The 23,031-nt window shown below is 46.8% G+C and overlaps 1 protein-coding gene across 3 annotated transcripts in view; it reads left to right on the top strand.

Annotated features, from left to right (window-relative positions):
* The first annotated feature begins 5,956 nt into the window (after window positions 1-5,956).
* abcf3 (ATP-binding cassette, sub-family F (GCN20), member 3) overlaps window positions 5,957-23,031 on the top strand; it is a 96,922-nt gene continuing 79,847 nt past the window's right edge. Inside the window, exons 1-2 of one of the 3 annotated variants that reach the window (XM_052017862.1) lie at window positions 6,074-6,172; window positions 14,967-15,106. Coding sequence is in view for 2 of the 3 variants with exons in the window: in XM_052017860.1 (XP_051873820.1) it covers window positions 6,025-6,172 (148 nt within the window). In the remaining variant the exon portion in view is untranslated. Of the gene's footprint in view, window positions 6,173-14,966; window positions 15,107-23,031 lie in introns of all 3 variants that reach the window. The other 2 variants (XM_052017860.1, XM_052017861.1) reach the window with 2 other exon arrangements.

Below are 23,031 nucleotides of genomic sequence, written 5' to 3'. Positions count from 1 at the left end.
GCCGGCAACAGTGGTGGAGGCGGATACGATAGGGTCTTTTAAGAGACTGTTGGATAGGTACATAGAGCTGAGGAAAATAGAGGGCTATGGGTAAGCCTAGTAATTTCTAGGGTAGGGACATGTTCGGCACAGCTTTGTGGGATAAAGGGCCTGAATTGTGCTGTGGTTTTTCTATGTTTTCTGTAAAATACAGTATTAGTTACCTTATTTAAGGGAGGATGTAAATGTGCAGAGAAAGTTTACTGGACTAATGGGGGTGGGTGGTATCTAATAAGGGAAGGTTGGACAGGCAAGGCTTGTACTCACAAGAGTTTAAATGAGTGAGCAAGGACACTTAACATTTAAAAGACAATTGGACAGTGCACGGATAGGAAAGGCTTAGAGGGATATGGATCTTTCTAACAAACAGACCGCAATCAGTGAGGATAGGCAGCAATTCCTCCAGCACGATTATTATCAACACTGGTGCACCTCAAGGCTGCGTCCTCAGCCCTCTATTCTACTCCCTATACACTCATGACTGTGTGGCCAGATTCTGCTCTAGCTCCATCTACAAGTTTGCAGATGATACCACCGTTGTAGGCCGTATCTCAAACAGTGATGAATCAGAGTACAGGAAGGAGATAGAGAGCTTAGTGGAATCGTGTCATGACAACAACCTTTCCCTCAATGTCAACAAAACTAAAGAGCTGGTCATTGACTTCAGGAAAGGGGGCAGTGTACATACACCTGTCTACATCAATGGTGCTGAGGTCGAGAGGGTTGACAGCTTCAAGTTCCTGGGAGTGAACATCACCAACAACCTGTCCTGGACAAACCACGTGGATGCCATGGCCAAGAAAGCTCACCAGTGCCTCTACTTCCTCAGGAGGCTAAAGAAATTTGGTTTGTCCCCTTTGACTCTCATCAACTTTTACCGATGCACCATAGAAAGCATCCTATCAGGATGTATCACGGCTTGGTACGGCAACTGCTCTGCCCAAGGTTGTAAGAAGCTGCAGAGAGTTGTGGACACAGCCCAGCGCATTACAGACACCAGTCTCCCCTCCTTGGACTCTGTCTTTACCTCTCATTGTCTTGGTGTAGCAGCCAGCATAATCAAAGACCCCACCCACCCGGAACATTCTCTCTTCTCTCCTCTTCCATCGGGTAGAAGATACAGGAGCCTGAGGGCACGTACCACCAGACTTAAGGACAGCTTCTACCCCACAGTGATAAGACTATTGAACAGTTCTCTTATACAATGGGATGAACTATGGCCTATGACCTCATGATCTACCTTGTTGTGACCTTGCTCCTTATTGCACTGCACTTTCTCTGTAGCTGTGACATTTTACTCTGTACTGTTACTGTTTTTTTTATCTGTACTACATCAATGCGCTCTGTACTAACTTGATGTAACTGTACTATGTCATGAATTGACCTGTACGATCGGTTTGTAAGACAAGTTTTTCACTGTACCTCGGTACAAGTGACAATAATAAACCAATACCAATACCAATGGGCCAAACGTGGGTAAATGGGACTGGCTTAGATGGACATCTTGTATGGCATGGACCAAATAAGATCATCATATATATGACTGAAACATATAAGATATAGAGGGGTGGAAAGGCGTGGATGTAGAGAGCATGTTTTCTCTTGTGGGAGAGTCTAGTACTAGTTCCTTATAGGGTTATGGGTCTTTGGAACTCTTTTCCTCAAAAGTGCAGAGTTTTTGAATATTTTTAAGGCAGAGGCAGATAGATTCTTGGTAAGCGAGGATGAAAGATTACGGGGTAAGTGGGATTGCTGAGTTAAGGTTACAATCACACAGCCATGATCGTATTAAACGGCAGAGCAGAGTGAAGGGTTTACTCATGGTGCTGGTTCACAAGGTTGTATGTTGCTGGTAATCATTCTAAGAACTCTCCCCATCACTGTTTACACTGATCAGGTTGTAGTTAGTGCACTTATCTCATGCCATCTTTTTGAACAAGGGTGTAACTTCTGCAATGTTCCAGTCCCCAGGATCCACTCCAAACCTAGGAATATTTAGAATGCCTTATACCTCTGCACTTTCCACATTAGTTTGCATCTAACTGAAAATTAACTCATGCCACATTACCAAGCTACCTACAATGCAAAGGAAAGGTGCAGAATGGTGTTTAAACAGCACCCGTCATACATGTACTTGTGCATGTGACAATGAAGTCAACTTTGACGTACAAGTATGGCATTGCTAAGGTTCACCCAGTCCAGCCCAAACAGACGAACCACTGAAGTGGAACATTGCCTGCCGACTACCACAAGGTTGCTGAAGCCTGGAATCCCAACTTGAATAATGAAGTAGAAGGCAATGGTACGACAGGAGAGGGCCTGGTCTGTGGAAGGCTGCAGAAGCAGAGGCTGAAGCCAGTGATGAGCTAACAGAGGATGAGAATACTGCAGCTCACCCTGGCCAAAATAAACAGTATCCAGTGATGTTCAGTTTTGGGAGAACCGTTTGTGATCCAAAACAGTTTGTGGACATTGTGTTGGACTAGATAACTATATACACTGGAAAATCTCAGCAGATCAGGCAGTCAAAGACCTGAAGACAGGTCTTACTGAGGCTGCAGATGCTGGAATCAGCAAATCAACCTTCGGAGGAAAAGGGAAGGTCGATGTTTTCGATCAAGACCCTGCATCAGGACTGAGAGCACAGAGGGGAAGATACCAATATATGGAAGCCTGAGGTAGGGCTGAAACAGAGGCTGGAAGGTGATAGGTGGATTCAGATAAGGGAGGGATGATGGAAAGATAGAACCAGGATGGTGAACCAAGGGAGAAGAAACCCAGGTGAATACGTATGTGGGTGGTGGGCAGTTGGAACCAGGGGGAGTGATGAGTCTCGGTAACAAAGGGGAAGGGATAGAAAAGGTGAGCAAAGGGACCGAGACCCTGGGTGGACTGGTGGGAGTAGGAAGGGAACACAGGGTGTATGAATTACCTGAAACTGGAAAATTCAATGTTAATACATTGGGTTGTATGCTACCTAAACAGAATGAGGTGTTGTTCTTCTAGTTGGTGTTTGGCCTCATCCTGGAAGACAGACTGGTCAGTGTGGGAATGGGGAGTTTAATGTTGAGTTGACATAAGATATCTTTATTAGTCACATGTACATTGAAACACACAGTGAAATGCATCTTTTGCGTAGCGTGTTCTGGGGTCAGCCCGCAAGTGTCGCCACACTTCCAGCACCAACATAGCACGCCCACAACTTCCTAACGTCTTTGGAATGTGGGAGGAAACCGGAAGCTCAAGGTGTTGCGGAGAGAGCACAGATGCTCTGCAAGACAGCCACCTAGTCTAGACTCGGTCTTGCTGATATAGAGAAGGCCACATCATGAGCACCCAATGTAGTAGACCTAGTTGGAGGAGGTACAAATGAATCTCTACCTCACCTGAAAGGTCCCTGGATGGTGGTGATGGAGGAGGTGGAGGGACACCTCCTACAGTTGCAGGGGGATGTGCCAGAACATAGGGGGGGGTGGGTGGGGAGGTGAGTGGAGAGTGTGGTCCTGGGGGCAGGCAGAAAGAGGGGGTGAGAGGGAAAGGTGTGACTGGTGGTGGGATCCTATTGGGAGCTGGTGGAAATAGCGAAGGATGACACACTGGATGTGGAGGCTGGGGGGGGGGGGGGAGGTGGGGGGGAGGCGAACGATGAGGACCAAGAGAACTCTACCTCTGTTTTGTCTGAGGAGAGGATGGTGAGCAGAGACATGCAGGAAATGGAGTCAAAGAACTGAATTGTTAACTCTGTTTCTCTTTACCCTGATGTGGCCACACCTGCTGAGTGCTTCCAGCATTCTCAGGTTTTATTTCAGATTTCCAGCATCTGCAAACTTTATTTCCAGCAAACCTGTCGAAATTGTATGCTGACAGTTTACACTAGGATGTATTTAAATAGCTGATGCATTAATATACGAAAGTTTGTTGGGTTTGGCAGAACACCAGGAGCATTGAAAGTTGGAATCAGAATGCCCCTGAACAAATATAAAAGGATGTAAGAAATCCTGTACCATCTCATGCTGATAGAACTGTAAGCAGCAAGCATTTCCAAGTTCAGAGGATACAGCCAATAGGAAGGGTGATCAAATTGTGGGGTTGTGAGTAACTTGCAGATAATCATTAGAATAAAGCAGCAGTAAGAAACAGTGCTGCCAATTTCCGCAGCATGTCAGGCTAAAGTGAATGGACACGCAAGGACCATGATCACTGCCAGACCTCATCTCAAGGGACCAACTTAGATTTCTGAGATCCGTAAATGCTCCTCATGAACCTTTAAGGGCCATGGATTCATCTGATCTTAGCCTATATTCCTGGAAATATTCAAATGCCCATGACATTTTCTTAACCACTTCTGATATTCCATTAACTTCTGCGGATTTATCGCATGTGTTTTAATACTGTGGTGTTAGTCATTGAGCAGGGTCTTTTGAGTACAATATTTATGTGGAGCATCAATAAGGTGAACGGTCACAGCCTTACTTCCAGGGTAGAGGAATCTAAGACTAGAGGGCACAGGTTTAAGGTGAAAGGGGAAAGATTTAATGGGGATCTGAGGAGAAATTCAAGGACAGCTTTTATCCCACTGTTATAAGACTATTGAATGGTCCCTGGTATGATAAGAGGCATTCTTGAATCTACCTCGTTATTATGGCCTTGCACCTTATTGTCTGCTTGCACTAACACTTTATTCTGCATTCTGTTATTGTTTTACCTGATACCACTTCAATGCACTGATGTAACCTCAGTACACGTGACAATAATAAACCAATTTACCAACTTCTTCACACAGACAGTGGCGGGTAGATGGAATGAGCTGTCAGAGGAAGTGGTTGAGGTGGGTACATTAACAACATTTAAAAGACACTTGGACAACTTTAGAGGGAAATGGGACAAACGCGGGCAAATGGGACTAGCTTGGTCAGCATGGACGAGTTGAGCCGAAGGGCCTGTTTTCCATGCTGTATGACTACGACCTTCCTTACCATCACTCTGCACGTTGACTCACACAGCCTTGTGTTACGAGCCCAGGTTGCTACTTGGTGAGGGTCCCTTTAAGGCACCTGAACAATAGTGTGTGTGGTTTAGTCTGACTGATGCGGGTGGGAGCGAGAAAACTTCTATAATTGGACTGCTGCAGGTGTCTGAAGGCGGATTCATTTTTGGAGTGCTGGCAACTGCAGACGTGTCTCGGATACACAGACAGAGAGAGAGAGAAACATGAGAGTTGGTAGCACTGACTGCCAGCTTCTGCATCTATGAGTGGAGCACAATTGTTGTGACTCACTTTATAATCCATCCATGGATTTTTGGAGCAATCTGTGGAGTCCACTGCCATTAACCTGTACCAGGAATTAGGTGTATCTGTGGACGGCCACGTATCGAGTGCCCTTGGTGTGGCAGATACTTCGGAACAAAGCAATGGAGCTCTTCGGCGACCGGGGTGCCGTATTGGTCCCATCGTGGAACTTGTGGAACTTGTAAACTCCTTCTCTCTACATTCTAACGTGGGTTTCAGAAGCGCTTGCTCATCGTCTTGCTTCATGACTCACTGAACTGAACTTTGACAACTGTTCCTGGACTGGGTTTGGGAATTTGCCACACACACACACTTTGGTTTATTTTCGTTAATTTCTGATATCTAACGTTTGCTTTTCTCTTATTATTACAAGTAGTTATTAATAAATAGATTCTAACATTTAACCATGGCTCGTTGTGTTTCTGTTGTTGCTGGTACCTAACCCTTGCCTTGTCCCGGGGGGGGGGGGGGGGTGTGTCGGTGAGGCCTGCAGCCCGGCCGCACGTCCCGGGCCGTCCCCGCCGCACCGCGCCCGTCCGTGTTGGCAACCGCCGCTGTCAATCATCCACGAAACCCCGCCTCCCGCCCACTCCCGCGCCGTCCAGAAGCCGGGCCGCTCTGCACTCTGGGAATTGTAGTCAAGGGTCGCGGAGGCCCCCGCGTTCCATTCACACGTCGGAACTACGAATCCCGGCATGCCGCGCGAAGGGGAGGTGTCACGCACGCGCAGTGGCGACAGGCCGGCTGGCCGCGGCTGTGCGCGGAGGAACATGGCGACCTATGTGGAGATCATCAGGCACGAGTTCCCCGACATTGACTCCGAGCTCTTCCAATACGTGACAGGTGAGGGGCCGCCGTGGGCCGGCAGTGGCCGGGACTGTGGTCCAGCTTCCCCGGCCCCCCTCCCCGCTCCCTTCACCAGCTGTGACCCCCTCCCCCCGCTGCGGGCCGGCCGCTCGCTGCCACCGGGACACCGCTGGCCGTCAGGTCCGAGCCCCCGTGAGGCCGGGGCCGCCGCGTCCCGCCCGCTGTCCGGGTGGGATTGTTGGGGACCTCACCCATTGTGTCCCGCAGTGGTTCCAGCCCGGGTCAGCTCTCCGATCCGGAGAATCCAACACAAAGCAAGGGCGAGAACCAGAGCGTATCACCGAGGGAGCGCCGCACTGTCGCCGGTGTCGGCGCCCGAGGGAGCGCCGCACTGTTGGGGGGGGGGGGGGCAGTACTGCGGGAGCGCCGCGTTATCAGCGGGGTCGGCGGGAGAGTGGTCCCTCCGCTGCCGGAGAGCTGGGTTAGTTTGGTGTTGGCCAGCTTGTGCTCGGGATGTCGTCCTCTGGTTCTTGTTGTGGGATCTTGCTATGCACAGATCTTTGCCCAGCAAAGCATTTCAGAATCCGAGACTTCCGTATTCCTGAGACCTACAACTGGTCTTCATAAATCTATTTGATCCATGGAACCTTCTGATAGCCTATCTGTATGGAAATATGGAAATTCATATCCATCTTCAAGACAGCATCTTAACTACTGAAATTCTGTTAACTTCCATGGATTTATCGCCCGTTGTCGCTGAGCGGTGTTTTTAAGTACAATATTTGTGTGGGATTTGAATTATCATTGTTTATCCCCAGTTTTCCTGAATAAGAGAACCTCCATTAACTTTAGAGCAGAAGTTCCCATTCAGTTGACTAATGGCAGGAATCAGGCTCACTGGTGTTTTCTGCATGAGTTCTTATGGTTTGAATTTTGATAATGTAGTTTTTTTTATTCATTTGCTGGCACGATTACGTTTTGTTGCCCATCCCAAATTCTTTTACCAAATGGCTTGAGTGGTGATCATATCGCTATGACTCTGGAATTTTTCGTGAGTTAGCTCTGGGAAGGATGAAAGATTTGTTTTGGGAATATTAGTGAATCAGATTGGTTTGCATAAGAACCCTACAGGTTCATTGTCACCATTATTGGTACAAGCTTTTTAATCTAGAATTTTTTAGGTGAATTTAAATTTCCCAGATTGTTTCCAGATCAGTAATCCAGTCCTTTGAAGTACTAGTCTTCCAGCAGACCACAATGATGCAGTTTCTCATTTACCATCTTGTTTGCCCTATTGATTGCAATTCTGTGTTTGGACATGGCTAATTTTCCTAAAGCCCCATGTTTTCTGATTTAATTTTAGGCTGTTTCAGCTCTTAGCAAGAACTGGCGTTCATTTTTGCTTTTGGGATTTTGAGGGAGCATAATTATTCACTCCTGTGTATTTTAGTTCATATTTTTAAAATCCTGAATTGCATACACTGTATCCCAAGTTTACTTGCACAGCAGGATTGCTGGCAATTTTAGAAATCTGTAGACTTCTGTAAATTATGTTAGTATGCATGTAAAATGAGTACAATTACACAAAAGCAGAAGATGCTGGAAACAGCAGGTCAGTCAGCATCTGTGGAGAGAAAAGCAGAGTTAACGTTTCACGTTAATGACCTTCATCACTCTCCAGACGTTCTCTGACCAGCTGAGTATTTCCAGCATCTTTAAGATAAGATACCTTTATTAGTCACATATACATCGAAACACACAGTGAAATGCATCTTTTGTGTAGAGTGTTCTGCAGGCAACCCTCAAGTGTTGCCATGCTTCTAGCACCAACGTAGCATGCCCACAACTTCCTAACCTGTATATCTTTGGAATCTGGGAGGAAACCCACACAGACACGGAGAGAACGTACAAACTCCTTACAGATGGCAGCAGGAATTGAACCTGGGTCGCTGATGCTGTAACCACTACGCTACCATGCCTGCCCTCTGGTTTTAGTTTAGATTTCCAGTTTTGCCTAAATGTTGCTTGTGTACAATTTGTAAATTAATTTAAACACTTATGAAGTAATACACATTGAGAATAAAAAATGAGGTTGCTGCTTGTAAAAGAAAAATGCAAATGAGGTGGTGGGGGGGCGGGGCAAAGAGATCATGAAGTGCAAATGCAGAAATTGCAACTTAGCCGTGCAGATTAGAACAGTACAGCGTATGAACAGGCCTATCAGCTCACCATGTTTGTGCCGTCCATGGTGTCAACCTAAACGAATCTGATCTCCTCTGGGGTGGTCTGCATCCCTCTGTTCCCGGCCTTTCTAAATGCTGGTTAAGTGTTGCTATCTGTCTGCTTTATCACCTCCCCAGGCAGTGCGTTCCAGGCACCAACAAAAAGAGAGGAAAAAAAAATTGCCTCTCAGATTCCCTTTAAACTTTCCCCCCTCACCTTAAACCTATGCCCTTTAGTATTTGAAATTTCCACCTGGGGGGGGGGGGGCAGGGTGAAAAGGGTAAATTAGTGTCATAGATTTCCAATGGTAGGGGAGCAGGCCCTTCAACCCAACTCGTCCATGCCGACTGAGGTGCTAGGTGAGCTAGTCCCATTTGCTCCCTCTAAACCTTTCCTGTCCAAATGGCTTTTAACATTGTAATTCTACCCAGCTCTGCCACTTGCTGTGGCAGCCCATTCCATATAGCAAAGGTCCCCTTGAAATCTTTCCCCTCTCACCTTAAAATCTATGCCGTCTAGTTTTAGACTCCCCTACCCTGGGAAAAAGAACGTGACCATCCACCTTGTCCATCCCCTTTATGATTTTTTTAAGCGTGTGTAAAGTCACCCATCAGCCTCCTCCACTCCAAATTTGGCCTAACCAAAGTTTTATTTAGCTGTAACATGATTTCCTGACTTTCATGCTCTATGCCCCAACTGATGATGACAGCATGCCATATGGCTTCTTTACCACTCTTGCTTGTATTGCCACTTTTAGGGAGCTATGGACTTGCACCCCAAGATTCCTTGCATCAATGCTCAGAAAGGTCCTGCCATTTACTGTGTACTTTCCCACTTTCATTTGTCCTCCCAAAGTGCAACCCCTCACAACTTGTCCAGATTAAACTCCATCTGCCATTTCTCCAACTGTCCATATCCTGCTGTATCCTTTGACGACCTTCCTCACTATCCACAGCTCCACCAATTTTTGTGTCCCCTGCAAACTTACTAAGCAGCCCATCTATATTTCTGTCCAAATCGTTTACATAGCACAAACAACAGAGGTCCCAGCACTGATGCCTGTGGAACACCACTGGTCATAGTCTTCCACTGAGAGAAACACCCCTCTATCACTACCCTCTGCCTTACAATCTACCAAGTCAGGCACGGTAGTGTAGTGGTTAGCATAGTGCTATTACAGTGCCAGCGATCTGGGTTCAATTCTGGCCGCTGTCTGTAAGGAGTTTGTACATTCTCCCCATGTCTACGTGGGTTTCCTCCAGGTGCTCCAGTTTCCTCCCACATTCCAAAGATGTACGGGTTAGGAAGTTGTGGGCATACTATGTTGGCGCTGGAAATTCACCCCAGGGCCCTGCCATTCACCCCGTATGTCCTGCCCTGGTTTAACTTACCAAAATGCATCACTGAGCACTTGTCTGTGTTAAATTCCATCTATTATTCCATTTCCCACTTTCCCAGTGATCTAGATCTTTTGTAACCTCAGACAACCTTCTTCACTGACCCTCTTACAGTATGCTTCCCCTCCATTTTCTGTCTTCTCTTCCCACTGGACTTGCCTGTTCTATTTTCTACATTTGGCCTCTGGTCATCTGTCATGACATCCCCCTTGTGTGGCTGTATTATTATTTTGATTATTCTTTTTTTTAAGCACCTGGTAACTTTGATAAATTAAAGGTACCATAAAAATCCAAGCTGTTACATAGAATTAGGATATACATTAAAACTGCCATTTCAGACCAGAGTCTGTCCCAGTTTCCATGACCATTCAATCCTCTTCTTATATTTCCACTTCTAATCCTATTGAAATCTATTTCTAGTTTTCCCTTAAATGAATATTTGTTTCAACTACTCCATGTATATATGTTCCATGATATCAGAGTAACCCATTTTATTTCTATATTGTGGTGATTGGAACTGCACAGTACCTCAACTGCTGCTTAACAAAGATTCAATACAATTTGAGTTTTACTTTTCAATTTTGGAATAAAGCTTTGTATTTTGTTAGTTTTTGTTTAAAATGGCTTAGTCAAAGTTTTTCTTGAAGAGGTGACTAAGAGGATTGATGAGGGCAGAGCAGCAGACGTTCTCTAGCAAGGCTTTTTACAAGGTCCTGCATGGTAGGATGGTCAAGGAGGTTAGATTGCTTGGGATCCAGGGAGAGCTAAGGAATTGGATAAGAAGTGGCTTGGTGATAAAAGGCATGGGGTGGTAGTGGAGGGGTTTTTCTTGGTAAATTGGTTTATTATTGTCATATGTACTGAAGTACAATGAAAAACTTGTCTTGCATACTGTCCATACAGATCATAAGACAAGGGAGCAGAAGCAGGCCATTCGGCCCATCGAGTCTGCTCCAAGGGATAGGGGAAAAAGAGAAATGGGGAATGGGGGGGGGGAGGACAAAAAAAACCTATTCTAATCCCAGTTTCCAGCCTTATCCCCATATCCCTTGATACCCTGACTGATCTGGCCTCCACTGCTGTACGTGGCAAGGCGTTCCACAAATTCACCACCCTCTGGCTAAAGAAATTTCTCCTCATCTCTGTTTTGAAACTGTACCCTCTAATTATGAGATTGTGCCCTCTGGTCCTGGACTCACCCACCAAGGGAAACAGCCTAGCCACATCTACTCTGTCCTTTTCTATCAACATTTTAAATGTCGCTATGAGGTCCCCACTCATTCTTCTGTACTCCAGTGAGTACAGTCCAAGCGCCGACAAACGCTCATCATACGCAAGCCCTTTCATTCCTGGAATCATCCTCGTAAATCTCCTCTGAACCCTCTCCAACGTCAGCACATCCTTCCTAAGATGTGGGGCCCAAAACTGCACACAATATTCCAAATGAGGCCTCACTAGTGCCCCGTAGAGCCTCATCAACACTTCCTTACTTTTATACACTATACCTCTCGAAATGAATGCCAACATAGCATTCACTTTCTTTACAGCCGATCCGACCTGGTGATTAACCTTTAAGGTATCCTGCACGAATACCCCCAAGTCCCTTTGTACTTCCGTGCTTTGAATTTTCTCTCCTAGATAATAATCTGCCTGCTTATTTCTGCTTCCAAAGTGTACAACTGCACATTTCTCAACATTGAATCTCATCTGCCATTTCCTTGCCGATTCTCCTAAACTATCCAGGTCTCATCACTTCATTACATCAGTGCATTGAGGTAGTACAAAACAATAACAGAATGCAGAATAAAGTGTTACAGAGAAAGTGCCATGCAGGTAGACAAGGTGTGTAAGGCCATAACAAGTTAGATTGTGAGATCGAGAGTCCATCTTATCAATCTAGGGGACCGTTCAACAGTGGAACAGAAGCTCTCCTTGAGCCTGGTGGTACTTGCTTTCAGGCTTTTGTATCTTCTGCCCAATGGGAGAGGGGAGAAGAGAGAATGTCCAGGGTGGGTGGGGCCTTTGATTATGTTGACTGCTTTACCGAGGCAATGAGAAATGCATGGAAGGGAGGCTGGTTTCCGTGATGCGCTGGCCTGTGTCCACAACTCCCTGCAGTTTCTTGTGGTCATGAGCAGAGAAGTTGGCATACCAAGCCGTGATGCATCCAGATAGGATGCTTTCTATGGTGCATCGATAAAAGTTGGTGAGGGTCAAAGGGGACATGCCAAATTTCTTCAGCCTCCTGAGGAAGTAGGGGCGCTGGTGAGCTTTCTTGGCTGTGGTGTCTACATGGTTGCACCAGGACAGGCTATAGGTGATGTTCACTCCTTGGAACTTGAAGCTCACAACCGTCTTGGCCTCAGCACCATTGATGTAAATAGGAGCATGTGCACCACCCCCTTCCTGAAGTCAATGACCAGCTCTTTCGTTTTGCTGTCATTGAGGGAACAGTTGTTGTTATGACACCAGGTTACTAGGTTCTCTATCTCCTTCCTGTATGTTGACAGTGTTATTTCAGATACGGCCCACTATGGTGGTATCATCTGCAAACTCGTGGATGGAGTTAGAGCAGAATCTGGCCACACAGTCGTGAGTGTATAGGGAGCAGAGTAGGGGGCTGAGGACACAGTCTTGTGGGGCACCAGTGTTGAGAATAATCATGCCAGAGGTGTTGCTGCCTATCCTCACTGATTGCGGTCTGTTGGTCAGGAAGTCAAGGATCCAGTTGCATAGGGAGTTGTTGAGTCCCAGGTCTTGGAGTTTGGAGATGAGTTTGCTTGGAATTATAATATTGAAGGCTGAGCTGTAGTCAATAAACAACAGTCTAACGTAGGTGTCTTTACTGTCCAGATGCTCCAGAGCTGAGTGTAGGGCCACTGAGATGCCGTTCGCCATAGATTTGTTTCGGCGGTAGGTGAATTGCAGTGGGTTGAGGTTGTCTGGGAGGCTGGAGTTAATGTGTGCTATGACCAGCGTCTTGAAGCACTTCATGATGGTGCATGTCAATGCCACTGGTCGGTTGTCATTGAGGCATGTTACCTTGTTTTTCTTAGGTACTGGGATGATAGTGGTCTTAAAGCAGGTGGGAACGTCAGATTGAAGCAGGCAGAGGTTAAAAATGTTTGCAAATACCCCCGTCAGCTGATCTGTGCAGGATCTAAGAACACGGCCAGGGACACCATCCTGGCCAGATGCTTTCTGTGAGTTCACTCCGGAAGACTGATCTGATGTGTGCAACAGTGACTGCGGGTTCAGGTACATTGGAGGCTGTTGGGGCGGGTGATGACATTACAATCCCCTTCTGTTCAAAACGTGCATAGAGTGCGGTGAGGTCATCGGGAAGGGATGCATTGTTGGCGATACTGCCCAAATTCATTTAGTAGCCTGTTATAGCATGTAAGCTGTGCTGCAGCTGATGGCTGGTCTGGGACTCAGATTTCGTCTGGTATTGTCCCTTGGCATCCCTGACGGAGGTTGTATCTTGATTTCTTGTAAAGGTCAGGGTCACCTGATTTGAATGCTGCAGTCCTAGACTTCAGTTGGGAGTGGATCTCCTGGTTCTTCCGTGGTTTCCTCTTTAGTGCACAGATTTCAGATTGATCCTGTGTCCAGTGGTGTGCCGCAGGGATCGGTGCTGGGTCCCCTGTTGTTTGGCAATAAACGATTTGGATGAGAACATTACATGACCAGTAAGTTTGCAGGTGACACCAAAGTTGGTGGCATAGTTGACGGTGATTAGCATAGATAGGCATCATGGCTGGTGCAGACAAAGTACTCTGGAAGGGCCATTTCTGTGCTGTATGATTCCATGATTCTGAGCTTGCTGAAAAGTTTTAGTCTTTGAGGGAGAAGTGTACGTTCCCTTAATATTTTGAAACACTGCTGCTTACAGTCAGTCTCAGAAAATTGTCAGATACAGGAGACAGTTGCTAATGTTCCCATTGATCCTTGGGTTGTGTGTGTCCAAGCAGCAGTGGAACCTGATTTCTATTTGTCTTGGACCTCCTTGCCTTTTGACTTAAATAACTTCCAAGTTCTATAAATTGGTAGAAGAATATTCAAGAATAACCAAGTTTATTTTGAGGTTGAACAATGTATCGCATCACTGAGTTTTAAACTGGTATTATGTACATTCTTTGTTCGCTTGAGCTGACTTCTAGTTGTGGATGGGAGTACTGAAATTATTTAACTTTTAGTTGAGAAAATCATTCCTTAAGGAATTGCTCTTCAGTTTCCTGTTCTGGAATGTATATGTTTGTTATCTAATATTCAATTAAATTTTGATGAGATCTAAGCTGTTGCTTATGGCCCCTATACTGTCTTTCTCTTCAGTCACCATCTTGAGTGAACACAGTTAGTTTGGGGTCCTACTGGTGGACATTAGACAAGCTTCTAAGCAAGATGGTTCACAAAGGTTTGAAGTACCTTTCTCCAGCTGGCCCATCATACATCCGTGCCACAATGCAACATTAACTGCGGTAGCTGGCAGCACCTAATGTCACAAACAGCTGAGTGATCTTAAAAAAAATCCAAAGGAAACCTCACAGGGATCATATTGGAAAACAAGTCAGAGTCTGACAAACATTTGAAAGGTTCATTTAAAAAAACTTTCTTCATGGGATAAACACTTTCCTTGGGACCTCCACACTAAACTACAGAAATCAACAGTAGTTTTCTAAAGAAATATAGTAACGACATTGCCAATGGTCTTTGTTATCATACATTAGAATCCAGTAGGTTGAAATAAAACAATTCAAAAGATACTTCAGTCACAGAGTGCAGGTTTACACAGCTCCATGTGAACCCCAGTTTGAAAACTCATCTGCTGTAGAACTTGACAGTCATAACATGCTGGTACTTCTACTTGCTGCACTCAGTAGATTGATGTTCAGTGCACACTGTTTAAAGTCTGCCAACCTAACAGATTCAATACTGCTCACTTCTACCGGTAAAGAGGAAATTAGATGAGGACTGTCACATCTTCCACACACTTTATCACCCCCCCCCCCCCCCCCCCCCCCCCCCCCCCCCCCCCCCCCCCCCCCCCCCCCCCCCCCCCCCCCCCCCCCCCCCCCCCCCCCCCCCCCCCCCCCAAAAGATTGTACCACTCATCTATAGATAAAAGGCAATCTAAAATAGCTGATTAACCTACCAATCCTGATGCAGGATTTCAACCTGAAACATCGAAAAATCCTTTCCTCCCACAGATGCTGCTCGATCAACCCGCTGAATTCCTCCAGCAGATTGTTTGCTGCTCCAGACTCCACCATCTGCAGTATCTTGTGTCTCCTAACTTATAGGATGTGGAAGGAAGCTAGAGTACCCTGAGGAACTCACGTTGTCACAGGTAGAACATACAAACTCCACACAGACAGTACAGGAGGTCACCATTGAATCTGGTCACTGGAGCTATGAGGCTGCAGCTCTACTGGCAAACTCTTTCTATGCTAATCCCATTTACCAGCACCTGTCCCATAGCCTTCTATGCCTTGGAAAATTAAGTGCATGTATTGATACTTAAATATTGAGAGTACCTGTTTAGGCAGTTTATTCCAGATTCCAGCCATCTGGGTGAAAAGGTCACCCTCGGATCCCCACTCAACCCACAACTCTTAGCCAGAACTTTTGAACACCAGCTTTTGATACCTCTGCTATAGGGAAGGTTTCCAACTTGTAATTTTATACACCTCTGCTCCAATGAAAGCAACCCCAGGCAATTGAGTCTCTCCTTATAACACTCTATCCCAGGCAACGTCCTGGTAAATCTCCTCTGTGCCCTTACCAGTGCAATTATGTCCTTCCTATATTGCGTCAACCATAATTGTACACAGTATTCCAGCTGTGGGCTAACCAACGTTTTATAAAGTTGTACCATAAACTACCTGCTCTAATGTACAGTTCCCTGGCTAATGTTGACAAGTACTCACATGCCTTCACCACTTTATCTCCGTATGCTGCCACCTTCGGGGACCTCTTAACTGAATGCTGCTCACCTGTGTTCACTATGGAGAAGGATGTTGTAGTTGGTGAATTCCAGGAGGGAGACAGTGGAATTCTAGAACAAATTACGTCAAAAAGGAGGCTGTATTATGGCTTGGCAGGCTTAAAGTTGTATAAAAGTTGATGAGATGTATCCAAGGCAGCTATGGAAGTCAAGGGGGGAGATTGCTGAGTTCTGAAATTTTTAAGTTTTTTCTGGCCAGGCAATAAATCGGGCAGAGGAAGAATAAAAGGTTGACCTTTTGAATCTTTGATGAGAAACTTTACTTAAGGCTTGTGAACTATTTGGAATTCTCTCTCCCAAAAGCCGAATAGTCTTTAAGTGTATCCAAAATAAATCTTTCTATTTTTGAGTCGAGATGTGGTGAGATGGAGTTTAATATAGAAATATAAGTGCAGAAGTAGGCCAATCGGCCCTTCACATCTGTTCCACCACTTAATATGATAATGTTCAATACTCTCAATATTGTATCCCTGCTCTCTAGCCATATAGCTTGATGCTATTCGTGCCTAAAAATCTATTTCCCTCGTAAATATATTCAGTGACTACAGCCTTATTTTATAAATGTACAGCACAGAAATGGGCCTTTTGTTCTGTGGTGGTGAATTCCACATTCTCCACCTCCTGAGTGAAGGAATTTCTCATCTTTATTCTAAACATCTTGTCCACGTCCATTTCCAGAGCCGCCACCCACTGCTTCCCACCCCCCCCCCCCCACCCAAAGGCCAGGGGAAACATTGTCCCTGCATCTACCCTGTCAAGTCATGTTAGAATTTTGTAAGTTTCAAGGAGATCTGCCCTCTTTCTACTAAACTCTAGTGAATACAGGTCTAGGTGACTCGATCTCTCCTCACATGACAGATACACCATGTCAGGAATCAGTGTGGAGAACCTTCAATGCACCCTCTCAATGGCAAGTAAATCTTTTCCTGCGTAAGGAGACTAAAACTGTACACAATACTCCAGGTATGGTCTTAGCAAGGCTCTATCCTTGCTCCCTTATTCAAGACCTCTTGCAATGAAAGCCACCATACTATTTGCTTTTTTAATTGTTTGGTGCATGTACAGCACTTGTATTTCCAGTGCCTTGACTGTAATGAATGGTGGAGTACACTGAAAGGGTTTGCTACTAATGCTATTTTGCTGTTTGGGGCCTTCTGAATTTTGTGAGTCTTTGATAGCATAGGCAGAAAGAACTAATCATTGTGGTCAAAAAGGGATATAACTGTAAAATTAGAACTAAGCCATTCAAAAGAAAAGTTGTGAAACACTATGCCCAAAGGATGGTGGAAGTTTAGAGCTTTCTATCATTAAGGTATTGATACAATGATTAATTTTAAATCAACAGTAATTAGAATCTTGGTGTGTAAGGATGTTAGAACATAGAACATTACAGCACAGTACAGGCCCTTTGGCCCACAATGTTGTGCTGACATTTTATCCTGCTCTAATATCTATCTAACTCTTCCCTCCCACATAGCCCCCCATTTCTCTATCATTCATGTGGCTATCTAAGATTCTCTTAAATGTCCCTAATGTATCTGCCCCCACAACCTTTGCAGGTAGTGCGTTCCATGCAGCTACCACTCTCTATGTAAAAAAAAAACTTGCCCCGATATCCCCCCCATACCTTCCTCCAATCACCTTAAAATTATGTCCCCTCGTGTTAGCCATTGTCACCCTGGGAAAAAGTCTCTGACTGTCCACTCGATCTATGCTGCTTATCATCTTGTACACCTCTATCAAGACACCTCTCCTCCTCTCCAGAGAAAAGCCCTAGCTCACTCAACCTATCTTCATAAGACATGCTCTCCAATCCAGGCAACATCCTGGTAAATCTCCTTTGCACCCTCTCTAAAGCTTCCATATCCTTCCTATAATGAGGCGACCAGAACTGAACACAATACTCCAAGTGTGGTCTAACCAGAGTTCTATAGAGCTGCAACATCACCTCATGGCTCTTGAACTCAGTACCCCAACTAAGGAAGGCCAACACTCCATACGCCTTCTTAACAACCCTATCGACCTGCGCGGCAACCTTGAGGGATCTAGACGTGGACCCCAAGATCCCTCTGTTCCTCCACACTGCTAAGAGTCCTGCCATTAACCTTGTATTCTGCCTTCAAATTCAATCTCCTGAAGTGTATCACTTCACACTTATCTGGCTTGAACTCCATCTGCCACTTCTCAGCCCAGGTCTGCAGAGACACATGTTGAGAGACATATGGATGGATAGAGACTTCCCTGCCATAATTTCATTAAATGGTGGAATTTTCTTGCAGGCCATATGGCCTTCTATTGCCCAGTTTGATCAGTGCAATTTTTAAATCCTCAAAAACAAGTTGTCCAGTAAATTTAAGCAAGCTTTTTGAGGGGAAATGTAATGCATTGACAAAGAGAATGTTTTCAAGGGAATTTGATGCTACAGCGTAGGTAATAAAGAGCTCTGTGCTAAACGGTGTGTGGAGGCATGGAAAGGAAATTGGCCAAAAGACAAACAAGGAAAATAACTTCTTAACTAATACTGTTTCACTTTGAGTCGAACTGGAAAGTCATTAACCTCTCCTATCCTGGTCAGTTGGACTCTTCATAGTTAAAAATGCTGGCCATTTTGAGTAATTTACAAATTAATTACTGTACTTTTGGATGTAATTCTGATTAGGGAATATGAACATGGTGGCTTCTCAGTTAGTCTGGAGTCTGTTATTGGGGCATGATAATAACATTTGTAGATGCAAAAATGAATGCATTATTAAATATGGAGAGAACTTGCTGTCTTTAGAAGGACACTATTGAGGAATTAATTGATTTACTGGATAAATGGTACAGAATTAGAAAGATTTTTGGGGAGATGCATGGATTGAAATGAATAAGTGTGCTTATGTGTATTTGAACAATGGACAATACAAGTCATAAATGCTAACTGATCTGAGTGTTTCCAGCATTTTTTTTATTTTTTCAGTCTTCCAGCATCTGCTGCTTTTTGGTTTTCATTTATAAAATTGATACTAGAACTTTAGACATTGAAGAAGCTGGATTCTTCAATTTTTTTTTCTGAGTTTATTCAGCATCTTAGTGTGTTAGATGTGGATTAGTTCATAGCACTCTCATCTGCAACTTGGAAAGTTGAGTTCAGGTATCACACCAGGAATTTGATCTTGTGAATCTAGGCTGGGACTCCAATGCAATGCTGAGGGTGTCCTGTAAGAGATGCTGCCTTTTGGGTTAGACATTAACCTGATATAAAAGATCCCATGGCACCTATTTTTGAAGAATGGAGGCATTGTTCCTGGTGTATTGGTTTATATTTATCCCTCATTCACTGCCACAAAAAATACTTTGTGTGAGTTTCACACATAAAGCTGGAGGAACTCAGCATGTCGGGCAGCCTCTGTGGAGGGAAGTGCACAGTCAACGTTTCAGGTCGAGACCCTTCATCTGCAATGATTGGGTGATACATTTCAAGTAGTACTTTATTGGCAATAAAGCACTTTAGATTACCTGAGTGAGAAATGCTATATAATGCAAAACTTCTTTCTTTATTGATAACATGACATCAAAATTAATTTCCCTGGTGGTTGACTCAGTAGCAAAAGGGGAAGGGTAGTTATTAGGATTTCTTTTTTGTGCAGAGGGATCTCAAAATGTGAAATGACCTACTAGAAATAGTAGGGGAAGCCTTTTGAAATATAATATGAGAGGCATGATTTTATATTAGATAATAAATTTTCCTCATGGCAGAAGTGTCTGGGACTAGAACGAAGTTTAGGATGAGCAAGTGGTTTAGAGGAGATTTGAGGAAGAATTTTATCACCGAGAGTGTGGTTGCAATTTGCAATGCACTGCCTGGAAGGGTACTCCAACAACTTCTAAGAAACATCTGGATGAGCACTTGAATCACCAAGGTATACTGAGTGCTGGTAAGTAGTATAGATAAGTATCACACTGTAGCGGTTGCTACCGCGGAATAAAACAAGACTCTCCTGGGAGGATTGCCAAACAGAACTGGCTTATTTTCCCGCCTTGCGCGGGCCCTTTAAGGGAGAATGTTCCCGCCCAAAACAACCGGCAATGACGTAAGTCCTACGTCATCAGGACTTTCCCGCGCGCGGGTTCTCCCCGTCGCTCGGAAAGACGAGGCCCGCCGCCATCTTGGGCCTCGTCACTCCGACGCCGCGCGACCCGACTGCCGAGCCGGTTCGCCCGACTAGACGGTGAGTCGCCACACAACCCCCCCCAGAACCGGCGAGACAGTCCCCAAGGTCCGTGGGCTGTGCCAGCTGCCGCTTGGGGGGCAGCCTCTTCGTCGCGGCGTGGCAACCTCGACAGGCTGTTGCAGATCCAAATGGGCCGGTTTGAGGCGGTCCGCCGTGAAAACCTGTTCCCTGCCTCCAATGTCCAAAATAAAAGTGGATCCGTTATTCCGTATGACTTGGAACGGTCCCTCATATGGTCGTTGCAATGGCGCCCGAGGTGTGCCCCTGCGAACGAAAACAAACTTACAGTCCCGTAGTTCCTTGGGCTGGCAGGATGGGGCTTGACCGTGCCGTGAGGTGGGAATCAGGGCCAAGGCGCCAAGCTTCTCGCGCAGTCTTTGTAGGACTGCTGGGGGTTGTTCCCCTTGGTCCCGAAGGGCAGGTATGAAATCCCCGGGGACAACTAGTGGCGCCCCGTATACAAGCTCAGCTGACGAAGTGCGGAGGTCTTCTTTGGGGGCAGTGCGTATGCCGAGCAGGACCCAAGGCAGCTCGTCAACCCAGTTAGGACCCTTCAGGCGGGCCATCAAGGCCGATTTCAGATGGCGGTGAAAACGATCCACCAACCCGTTTGATTGAGGATGGTAGGCCATGGTGGTGTGCAGCTGCGTCCCTAGCAGGTTCGCTAATGCAGCCCAGAGACTGGAAGTAAATTGGGTGCCTCTGTCTGAAGTGATGTGGGCCGGAACGCCAAAATGTGAGACCCAAGTTGTGAGCAGCGCCCGGGCGCAGGAATCAGTTGTGATGTCAGCCAGGGGGGTTGCCTCAGGCCACCTCGTGAACCGGTCCACGATGGTAAGGAGGTACCGGGCTCCTCTTGAAACCGGCAGAGGGCCCACGAGGTCGACGTGTATGTGGTCGAACCTCCTATGGGTAGGCTCGAACTGCTGTGGTGGGACCTTGGTGTGTCGCTGGATTTTTGACGTCTGGCAGTGCGGACAAGTCCTGGCCCGCTCACTGACCTGTTTGCGCAGGCCATGCCAGACAAACTTGCTGGCGACCAGTCGGACAGTAGATCTGATGGACGGGTGCGCCAACCCATGTACCGAGTCAAAAACGCATCTCCGCCAGGCTGCAGCGACTATAGGGCGGGGCTGACCAGTCGCAACGTCGCAAAGTAGGGTCCGCTGACCTGGACCAACCAAGAAATCTCGGAGCTGCAGACCCGAGACTGCGGTTCTGTAGCTGGGCAGTTCGTCGTCGGCTTGCTGTGCGTCAGCTAGGGACGTGTAGTCGACACCCAAGGATAGGTTGTGGATGGTTGGTCTGGAAAGTGCATCAGCAATGACATTATCCTTTCCGGAGACATGTTGGATGTCAGTTGTGAACTCGGAAATGTAGGATAAATGTCTCTGCTGACGAGCTGACCAGGGATCGGAGACTTTGGAGAAGGCAAAGGACAGAGGCTTATGATCGGTGAAAGCGGTGAAAGGCCTGCCTTCTAGAAAGTATCGGAAATGCCGGACCGCCAGATACAGCGCTAGAAGTTCCCGATCAAAAGCGCTGTACTTCAGTTCGGGCGGTCTAAGGTGCTTGCTGAAAATGCCAAGGGTTGCCAGCGGCCTTCGAGTAGCTGTTCCAGTACCCCACCCACCGCGGTGTTGGACGCGTCTACCGTGAGGGCAGTCGGGACGTCAGTCCTGGGGTGTACCAGCATCGTGGCGTCTGCCAGGGCATCTTTGGCCTTAACGAAAGCAGCCGCAGCCTCGTCAGTCCAGGTGATGTCCTTGCCCTTACCAGCCAGCAGCGAGAACAGAGGGCGCATGATACGGGCTGCTGCAGGGATGAAACGATGGTAAAAGTTGACCATCCCAAGGAATTCCTGTAGGCCTTTGACTGTGTCGGGGCGGGCAAAATGGCGGATAGCATCCACCTTGGCGGGTAGGGGTGTTGCCCCGTCGCTGGTGATTTTGTGGCCGAGGAAATCGATAGAGTCAAGTCCGAATTGGCACTTGGACGGGTTAATCGTGAGGCCGAAATCGCGGAGGCGGGAAAGGTGTTCCTGGCGGTTACGGCTGGTGATCAGTATGTCGTCCAAGTAAATGAACACGAAGTCCAGGTCTCGGCCTACCGCGTCCATCAGCCGCTGGAAGGTCTGCGCGGCGTTCTTAAGGCCGAACGGCATCCGAAGGAATTCGAACAGGCCGAATGGGGTGATAATCGCAGTTTTGGGGACGTCATCCGGATGGACCGGGATTTGGTGGTGTCCCCTAACGAGGTCCACTTTGGAAAAGATGCGGGCCCCGTGTAAGTTCGCTGCGAAGTCCTGGATGTGAGGGATGGGATAGTGGTCCGGGGTGGTGGCGTCATTCAGCCTGCGGTAGTCGCCGCAGGGCCTCCACCCTCCGGTGGCTTTGGGGACCATGTGCAGGGGGGAGGCCCAGGGGCTGTCTGACCTGCGAACAATCCCCAGCTCCTCCATGTGACGGAACTCTTCCTTTGCCAGGCGGAGCTTGTCTGGAGGTAATCGTCGTGCTCGGGTATGAAGGGGTGGCCCTGTGGTAATGATGTGGTGTCGTACCCCGTGTGTGGGCCTAGAATTTGTAAACGAAGGTGCCAAAATCGATGGGAATTCGGCTAGGAGCTTGGCGAAATTGTCGCCAGAAAGGGAAATGGAGTCCAGGCGCGGGGCTGGTGGGCTGATTTCTCCTAGGGGATAGGTCCGGAGAGTGCTAGAGTGGACTAACCGCTTCCTTCGCAGGTCGACTAACAGGTTGTGGGCCCGAAGGAAATCGGCTCCTAGGAGTGGTCGGGCGACGGTGGCAAGGGTAGTCCAGGTAAAACGGCTGCCGCCAAAGTGTAATTGAAGCGTACAGGTGCCGAAGGACCGTATCGTTGTACCGTTGGCGACATTGAGTAGAGGACCTGGTGGCCTGTCACAAGTGTCGCGGCCTGTCGGGGGCAAAATACTGACCTCCGCTCCAGTATCAACGAGGAAACGCCGTCCAGATTTCTTGTCCTGAACGAAGAGGAGGCTCTGTCGGCGGCCAGCCGCCGCTGATGGCTACGGCGGCT

Source organism: Pristis pectinata, chromosome 6 (assembly GCF_009764475.1).
Source record: "Pristis pectinata isolate sPriPec2 chromosome 6, sPriPec2.1.pri, whole genome shotgun sequence".
Taxonomy (NCBI): Eukaryota; Metazoa; Chordata; class Chondrichthyes; order Rhinopristiformes; family Pristidae; genus Pristis; species Pristis pectinata.
Note: the sequence above shows the minus strand (reverse complement) of the source record. Positions and strands in the feature narration are given on the sequence as shown.